General features: G+C 34.6%; 2 protein-coding genes across 2 annotated transcripts; one reads left to right on the forward strand and one right to left on the reverse strand.

Annotated features, from left to right (window-relative positions):
* The first annotated feature begins 1687 nt into the window (after positions 1-1687).
* Positions 1688-4837, forward strand: LOC133829971 (uncharacterized). The gene is made up of 4 exons (XM_062259841.1): positions 1688-1897; positions 2551-3650; positions 3922-4293; positions 4460-4837. Coding segments are annotated over exons 2-4 (1419 nt in total). The 5' UTR covers positions 1688-1897; positions 2551-2605; the 3' UTR covers positions 4462-4837.
* Positions 4838-5623: 786 nt separating this feature from the next.
* On the reverse strand, positions 5624-8221 carry LOC133829972 (protein Iojap, chloroplastic). Its single transcript, XM_062259842.1, has 5 exons — positions 7905-8221; positions 7455-7581; positions 6696-6834; positions 6512-6600; positions 5624-6185 (listed from the first exon to the last, which is right to left on the reverse strand). Exons 1-5 carry the CDS (start codon positions 8154-8156, stop codon positions 6061-6063), a joined length of 732 nt encoding a protein of 243 aa, XP_062115826.1. The 5' UTR covers positions 8157-8221; the 3' UTR covers positions 5624-6060.
* Positions 8222-9324: the final 1103 nt, after the last annotated feature.

The raw sequence follows: 9324 nt of genomic DNA on the forward strand, positions 1-9324 counted from the left end.
TCTCAATTATAAAATGCATTCTCTAATTCGATCTTAATCGTTTTGAACAAATTGTGTAAATATATTTCTAATAAGAGAATTTGCCACATCAACAAATCTCGTCAAAACTGATTTTCTAATATAAAACCCAAATATATTGAGACTTCCAAAATCTCATGTTAAGACACGGGCCGAGGCTGCAACCCGTAACATTCCTCGCCGCGGCCATTGCTCTCTGACTGCGAGGCCGCGGCCACTGTAAATGTGAGGCAACTCTTCAATAGTACCTTTCATGACAAGGTTGTATTGGCATTGAAGGAAAATGTTGAGTTGTTTGGATTGATAAATTGGCATAATGCACAATTGTAGGTATCCAATGATCATTTAATGGCAACACAAGAACAAGTATTAGTATTGCAAAAGAGCAAGTTGTCATCAGCAAAAAGTGAGTGAGTAATCTTCGAAGCTCTTCTAGCGATAGCTAAACCTGAGAGCATTCCCTTATTATCTTCGGAGTGCAAAAGTCTCGAAAAAGATTCGGCACAAATAAGAAAGAGATGTAGTGACAAAAGATTGTCTTGATTTGGAATGAGACAACCATAAACTTCCCACGACCTAGTGGAAGGATTAAACTTTGTGATGTTTTCCTCAATAAACAACAAGTAATGGTTGTTGGTGGTTTATGGTTTGTACCTCACAAATGTTTACAGTGGTTGCTGGATATTAGTATATGAGTCCATTACATTGAGACTATGAACTACAATTACACATGCCTTTTGCTCAAATAACATTCGATTCCAAGATCTCATTTTAAATATTTAAACATCAATTGTGCTATTTCTCTACTGATTTTCATTATCATATAAGGAGGATTGCAAATGTAGTATGGTCTTGCTAGATACACACGCACTTAGAGTGGTCACTAATTTCATTGCTTGGAGGATATTCTTGTATTAATCTATTTTGTTATTGTAAGTGAATGGGGCGAGTATAATGCATTTACTTTGTTGACAACACAAGTGTAGGCAATTTGTATTTTTTACACTTTGATAATATTTTTACCAATTTTTTTATATGACAGTGTATATTGTAATCATTTAAGACACCTTATAAAATTTTAAAAAATTTTGAATAATTTACAATGCTGAAAATAAAGTTCAAACAATTGATTTTTACACGCATATACAAAAAAATAAACACGCGTGTAACAAGTTGTTTGAATCTTATTTTCGGTACCATAATTTATTCAGAATTTCTTGAAAATTTATAGGATATTCTAAATAGCTACAATGTACACGGTCATATAAAAAAAAAAATTGGATTACATCTATCCAAGTACCAAAACTAAAAAATAAATGCATTGTAGTCGCTTAAAAAAAAAAAATCAAACTAATATAAATATTTGTTTATGATTAACAATATATATCTATTATTAAACAGAATAATTTTGGTATTATTAAATCACCCTCAACCGAACCACGGAGTTTTGTTAAAACAAATATAAAATGTTACAAATTAATTAAAAGAAATTATTTCAATAGTATAAAATAAATTTAATTAAAAAATATATATCAGATAAGATAATTTTATAAAAAGAAAAATATAATATTTAATTGATGTTAGATTAAATTAAGCATAATTGCTCTTGTTAGATAACAAGGCAATAATTAAAGATATTATTGTTAGTTGTAACTGAGTAACTGTACAAGTTTTTCTAACCCATTCATTCTCTTTGATCCGCCAAAACAAAATCCCAGCTCTCTCTCTCCAATAATCACTGCTTCCTTTTCTCTCCCAAGAACACTTCATTTTCTTCTCTATTTCACCCTCAAAACCCTTAAACCCCTAAATTCTCCGTTGGGTTCTCCGGCCAAACCCACTTCGCCGGTTCTCTTCCCTTTCTAGCTATCAGTATCAGGTATCTATTGTTATGCTAGTTACTCTCTATTGTTCATTTCTATATATGTTTTGATTAATCTGTATATACACATTTGGGCTGCTGAGAAATTTAGAAATGTGTAGAACTTAGATTCTTTGTGAGTGGAAATGAAATCATGGCTAGCTAGCATTCTCTAATTAAGCGAAAAGAGTTGATGGTTTCTCAAAGGAATGATGAGATTACGTATTAGGGAATTTGTTACTAAATGACAATTCATTGGCTGTTTCAGTTTTTTGGTCTTGAAATATATTGTCTACCAGACAATGAATAGTCAGTTCCATTCATTGTTTGGATTTAATTTCAATATTTACCTTAGGTGTGCACGTAGCTAGCTATCATTTCTGGGTAAAGACCATTTTTTAGCTATTAATTGCTATAAATATAGGTATACATGCATATTCATTTTATGCATCTTAAGTCATGGTTGATCACATGAACCATATTCTTCACGTGAGTTGCTTCCTTGCTATTTATTGATCTTTGTTTCAGCAATCCCCTTATTTTCATCTTTGTGCATGATATATCTATGATTTTGTTAAATATTGAGTTGTGAGTACTGTTTAAGTGAATAAATTACTGGTGTAAGTATATATAGTGCTATATTTATTTTCTAGTTATGTTGACATATGCAGTTGAGGGGGGCACATACTGTCCGTTCAAAGTGAGATACTAGGAAATTGAAATTTCATGGCAGGTAATGGCCTGCCATCACTGGGTCGAGTAAAGTTAACTGATTTAGTACCTGCTGAAGGCGTTCCATCTGATTCTTACAAGTTATCAGTTTCAACGTTGACACAGTCTCTAGCTCAATATTCTGCTGCCATTATTCAGTTTCCAATGAGTGACGGAGCTCTCCTGAGAGCTGCTTTAGACTCTGCTCGTCTCTACTTCCATCAAAAACCGTCCTACCCATCTGCGGATATGATTCATCCGAATGACCCTCGTGATTGGTGCAAGACTTCTGGTTACTATGCAGATCCTTCACTGTGGCAAGAAACCTATGATTATAGACCTGGAGTCACCCCTCCAGATTCTAACAATGGGATGGAATGTCCTCCAGCAGGTTTGCCAGATATATTTTCTCTGCTTGGAAAGGTTGCAAGGGTTATACTAGATGCCATTAGCTTTTTCCTGAACTTACGTAGCTCGCCCTTCTCTAAAATACTTGATAATGTTCCCTTGAGACCTCGTGAGATCTCATCATCAGTGCTGTCTGTCTGCTGTCATGCAAGGCCATCATTCCAGGGAGCCCAACACCATAATTTTGCAACCCAAGAGGATGGACAACTGGTAATGTTTTCTGACCATGAGCATCAAGTTGACAAAAGCTTGATATCTTTAGTGAAGTCAGATAAGGCTGGTTTGCACATAAAGGATTGTCAAGGTCATTGGAATCTGGTGGATGAAGTTCTTGGTCCTCAGGAGGCGATTGTTTATCCTGGACTTGCACTTTATCATGAAACTGCAGGATATTTCAACCCTGCTCTGCACAGAACTGATATTAATAATCTCCAAAGTAATTTGCTTGGGCGTTGTTCTTTAGCTTTCAAACTCATGCCTAAATCTATGAGTAGTCTCAGTTGTTCAGAAATGAGAGCTGCTGGTCATGGGGTAGATGCTCAGTTCCAACTTCCAGTACCAGTTGATGACTTTATGCAGAAAGCCCACCCAACTGATCAACTTTTTAACAGGAACAGTGTCTCAAATTTCAATTTTAATGCCACCCAAGAGGGTAAGCAATATAATAACTCTTACTATCTGGTTGCTTGACTGGCAGTGATTGCCAGAATTAAATTGTTATGTTGATGATTTGAACTCTACTCTTTGAAATAGGATATTAATAGTTTATGATACTTAATGAATTTTAAAAAGAATTGGCTTTGTGGTTGTTTTATGAATGAGGAAAGGTGATTTTAGCTTGTAGTTTGTTTCTTTTTCTGTTAATAGCTCTTAGTGAGAAGCTTTTAACAGCAGGTCCTTGGATCGATGAAATGCTGGTACAGGATCCATGAAGATAAGGAGGAGGAAGAATGATTCAAGATCTAAACCTCTACCACCTTCAAAAAGATTACGCCTCGAGGCCCAGAGAGTGCTAAAGGAAAAAGTCCAGGACATCGCAGATAAGAAGGGCATCAAGCTGAGGTTCTGCAACCTGAAGGAGTGTGAGAATCACATTCACACGCACGATAGTCCGTGTGCCAACATAAGGATGGAAATAGGGTGGCCGCCTGGAGTTCCGTTTGTTCATCCCCATGATCTACCAAACAAGGCAAAGATGGGTTTTCTTGAAGCATATGAACCTGGTTGGTCAGCAACTCATGATATGGAGTTAAGTCTAACCGAACCTGGACAAGCCAGTCAACACTCAGCTAATTGTAAGTTTCAATTTAGTGTTTCTGGCTTTCTTTTGCTTTATGCACATTTTACTCAAGTTCCTGATGCCATAAACTGAATACGGGCTCTCCCTCCTTTAGTCCTTTTGATACTATTACTTTTCTTAGTTGCTATTCACTATATTTTCATTTGTTTTCTTTTGTACAGGAATTTTGATTGCCACGATCTCCATTTTTGCCACCCCAGGAAATTTTTGACAACATGACAATCTTCCACATATGATTCTGGTATGTGGCTACTGGGACAATCTTCCATCAATTTGTAACACTTATTAGAACTAGTGATCATGAAAAGAATTCCGCAGACTTGTTTTAGGTACGTACATAATTTTTTTAGAGATAATTTTCTCTCTTTATCCTTGATTCATAAGAACAGAATTCACCAGTATCTTTTATTAATTTTGCTTTATCATTTATATAAGAAATAAACTCACATTTGAGAGGCCAACTTGTTTTACTGGATATTGTATCTTTCTATGAGCTTTGAAAAGACTAATAATAGAAATAAGTGAGTACTAAGGGGGAACTTAAAGTACTGGAACATCATGATGGTGCATGTTTAAAAGCTCGTTTGGATGCTTATTTAGTTGCAGAAATTGAGTTTAGTGGCAACTACTTATGAGATATTATATCCCTGTCCTTCAGTCATATGTTGGTGGGATATGGTTTTTTAAATGAACTTTCATGGTAAATAGTGAAGATAGTATGAAAAGGGGACTTCAACTTTCAAAACCTTTGGAAAGTTGCAAGTTAATCGTGTTTGTTTAACTAAATAATTACTCTCTATTTATGTATTTTGTGGTAATTGAAAAGTCTCAATTTCATTCTCCGATTCTTATTGAGGGATGAAAATTAGTGTAAATATCTTGAAAAATGGAAAAAAATTATTTTAAATTAGTGTAATTACTAATTGTATTTTCAAACATAATAATGAAACCTGTAATGCAACTATTACTTCACACTCAAACACATTATGTATTTCCTTCCAAAAAAAAATAACATTATGTATTTTAATACAATTTTAAGATGGAAAAGAAAGCTTATTTGGGAAGGAAAAAAAACTATTTTATAATTATTTTTATACTCTTCATTTTTAAAAATTAAATGACCATGAATATGTTAGTAATTTAATCTTCTTATTAATTTGAAAAAGGTTTTCTGCCAACTTTTTCCTTCTACTCTCGAACCAAACATCAATTTTTTTTTCTTCCCTCCACTTTTCTCTTCACTCACTTTTCCTCCTTACCACCTTACCAAACATAGGGTCTTTTTAATTTTGTTTTTGTTGACAATTCTAATATCTCTTTTCGAGTCCCAAAGAAAATATACTGAGCAATATATTTGATAAAAAGTGCAATTCTATTGTTAAAATTTACACCAAAAAGAAAAGAGCCAAAAAAGATGACCTACATTCACTTAGTCACACTATCAATGATATTGCCCTAATTGTAACATACATAAGCTTGTAGCCCCTTGGTTGTAAACGACTATACTAATACAGAAGTTAACAAGAGTTGTTCTCCATCGCAGCTTGAACACCTAATAAGCTGAAAAGCCTGTTGCCTCATCACTGATTGATGATCTAAAGCAAGCATTTGATCACAGTATACTGTAAGCATAGCACTCTGCCTCTGCAGAAGTAAGATGAAAAGGTACAACAACAACAAAACCAATGCTTGCAAAAGATGAGATCCGCACATGCCATCAAAACGGCCTGGCCCTTTCTAGCATCGTCCAATTAAGAGTTTCTCAGCCTCGGAAAGGTGGTCTTTCATTTTCAAAAGGCAACTCGATCGGAGTAGCGTTGGCATAGAATTCTTCTAAGTTGTAGAAATCTCTTTGTGGAGGGAGAAATATATGGATAACAACATCACCTGGAATCAAGAGATCAAATTAACCATGCTGCCCTTGATTGACAAATACTAACCAAGGTTCTCATCTAGCTTAAACAACTTCAAAATTCCTAGTAGTCGAATTTCCCATATCACAACTTGGCTTATAACTCTTCTTCCAAACAAATTATGCAATGTAGGTGCTCAAGACTCGATCAGAGACTAATAAAATTTTTACAGCCTTCCTAAGAACAACGCATTGAGATCATAGTGCACTTTCTATGGAAAATAAGTAACAATTTACTATCAAGGTTTTTCTTAAATGCAAACATATAGTCCTAAACTTTCCATTCCAAGTACATTCTTACCATAATCCAACAGGGTCCATGAATTGGGTTTTGTGTCACCTGTTGGCACTCTCCCATACTTCTTCTCAGCCAAATCTCTTATCTTGGACCTACAATTAAATGTAATTACAATGATAAATCTTTCTGCTAATTACTACTTGAAAGTCAAGCAAATGACAAGTCAAGATTGAGGTTATTAACATACGCTATAGCATTAATTTGGGGACGAGAAAATGCTGTGGTGATGATAAAAAATCGAGTCCAATACACTAGAGGCTTCACAAAAAGGACCTTTATATCTCCAGCTTTTACCTCACTTGCAACCTTGGCCATAGCCACGGCAACTACAACAACAGCAAGAACTAATTGTTAGTTGTCAAAATCCCCATGTTTAACGATCGTACTAAGATAATCTGAAAGCAAAAGTTCCACATAAACAGCACTAAGAAAAAAAGAAAGAAAGCTCCTCATTAAAAGTGCAAGAACATTGGAGTAAGTTGAAATACAAATAATAAAATCATGGAAAGCAACTCTAACAACGAACTTAAACAAACCAGATTACAACCCATAATAAAAGATTGCAAACAAGCCATCACTCAAAATATCAATTACCATCACCCAAGAGAGCTACCTCTCAAATGATCAGGCATGTGATTCCACAAGGTCTGAGATTCTAGTCTCTTTTGGATACCTACTTATAGTTATTGCTATAGTATCCTTGTCTCCAAATATTGTTCTAACCCACGGTTAGGTGGGGAGCCTAGTTTCAATATCTATATTTTCCTATCTCCATCTTTCTCATGCCTGCAGAGGCAGAACTCTATTGACATGTATACTTATAATTCAATGCTTGGTAATGCAGACAAGAGTTTATAAAGGAAGTATAAACTCAATTATATTAAAGAAAATGGAGACCCATAAAACAAAACACAGAAGAGAAACTGTAAAATTGAGATGAGCTTACAGGATAAGCTTTCAGCATCATCATCAACTTCTGCACTAAGAGACTTTTTGTCAGTTCTTGTAAATACCACTTTCCCATATCTATCAAACAATTTATCAAACATTTCATCTGTATCTTCACTTGCATTCTGCAAATGAGAAACAACCATACCATTGATTATTTAACTTGAAAATTTAACGTTCAAATATTAGAAAAACCACAATAATAGAGCAATTTCCTTCACACATCATCAAGCTAAAGGCCCCAAAACCCCATTATCCAAATGAGTTAGAGGTAATTTGTTAGTCATTAATCTAAAAAAAGCCACTATCTTTAGTTCTTTATGCATTAACCCATAAAATAAGAAGAAGTAAATTGGACCAAGAGAATCATTTATGCAGTTCAAGTTTGTTTTTTTCATTTTCGAAAGCCAAAAAAAAAAGTGGTAAGTTTGAAAAATAAAGACAGTACCTGAATAAAGCTATCTTCAGACTCTTTCCCACCAGCCAAAATCGAAGTAGAAAATCTCCTCGAATTAAAAATCAAATTGTTGCTGGCAGGCGGTTGCCAAAAACAATTGCAATGGGAGAAACGGGAAGTAGAAGAAAGCTTATTATGAGTGTGAGAAAGCTTAGGTTCAACGAAACCCACTTGCCAGAATTCACCGTTGAGCCGGCTCCCAGCGCCGGCGCCGGCAAGAGAGAAGGTAAGGGACACTGCCATTGTTGCTGTCTAGGACAGAGGTAGGATATTTTTAAGATTAGAGAAGAGGAGATTCAAAACTAGGATAGAATAGAACCATATCATATTTGTACCAAATCAAACCAAGGTATAATGCCACCTCAGATGGGCCTACATATTTGGGCCTTGGGCCTTGTGTGAAGATTTTTTCTTTTTTACCACATTTTCATTTTCCTTTGAATAGCTAAACAAAGTATATTTCTCAACAAATGAAATGAATGGTGCTACACAAAATTACGCTTAACTATTACTCTAATGAATGGTGTCTTTTCTATTGGGAAATTTTAGTTTTTATGCTTAATGAGGTGTCTTAAATAAAAAAATGCTAGATCTTCTGATCATTTTAAAAAAATGTCAAATCTTTTGACAATACCCAAAATACCCCTCCTATAATTTTTCTCATCTACTTCCTCTTCTCTCTTCCCTCTCTCTCCCTCAACTCATTCCTCTTAACTCTCTCTAGAAAAAAAATTCATGGATGAGGTAAAATATAAGAGAACTCGATGTAATAGCAAATATTCCTTACTTATGATACTAAAATATTGCATTTCGAACAGATCTAGGCATGATTTTTTTTTTTTTTTTTTCAGATTTGAAACTTTGAAATCTTCATAAAATCGACGTGGTTCGATGGTGCTCGATGCCAGCTTGATGGGGCCTTCAAAATCAAGAGTTTCATGCAAAAATCGATGTTGCTCGAAGGTGGTTCGATGGTTGTTCAATGGTGTTCAATGCGATTCTTGCAAAATATGTAATTTTTCACTCGGGTGTCCATTTTGGGTGATTTTTTTTATTTTTGGTATTTTTTCAAGATCTACACGTTTGAGATGTGTATATACACATTTGAGAAATGTAAATCTTGAAAAAAAAATGCAAAATGCAAAACATTCCTCATGTTCAATATATGTTTTCAAGTTCTAAACTTTGAAAATGTATATGTGAACATCTAAAACGTGTAGATCTAAAAAAAATACTAAAAAAAATAAAATAAAATCACTCAAAACGTACACACGAGTGAAAAATTATGTCTCTTACAAGAATTGCATCGAACCACTATCGAGTAACCATCGAACCACCATTGAGCAACGTTGATTTTTTCATGAAAATCTTGATTTTAAAGGCCCCATCGAGCTGGTATCGAGCACCATCG

The sequence above is a fragment of the Humulus lupulus genome, chromosome 4 (assembly GCF_963169125.1).
Source record: "Humulus lupulus chromosome 4, drHumLupu1.1, whole genome shotgun sequence".
Lineage (NCBI taxonomy): Eukaryota > Viridiplantae > Streptophyta > Magnoliopsida > Rosales > Cannabaceae > Humulus > Humulus lupulus.

Excerpts from the sequence above, each read along its gene's own strand:
- LOC133829971 (XM_062259841.1), top strand. The coding sequence starts at position 2,606 with ATGGCAGGTAATGGCCTGCCATCACTGGGTCGAGTAAAGTTAACTGAT. Across the intron at positions 3,651-3,921 it reads TTTTAATGCCACCCAAGAGG|GATCCATGAAGATAAGGAGG; the intron begins GTAAGCAATATA and ends ATGCTGGTACAG.
- LOC133829972 (XM_062259842.1), bottom strand. The coding sequence starts at position 8,156 with ATGGCAGTGTCCCTTACCTTCTCTCTTGCCGGCGCCGGCGCTGGGAGC. Across the intron at positions 6,601-6,695 it reads CCCCAAATTAATGCTATAGC|GTCCAAGATAAGAGATTTGG; the intron begins GTATGTTAATAA and ends ATTTAATTGTAG. Across the intron at positions 6,186-6,511 it reads ATGGACCCTGTTGGATTATG|GTGATGTTGTTATCCATATA; the intron begins GTAAGAATGTAC and ends TCTTGATTCCAG.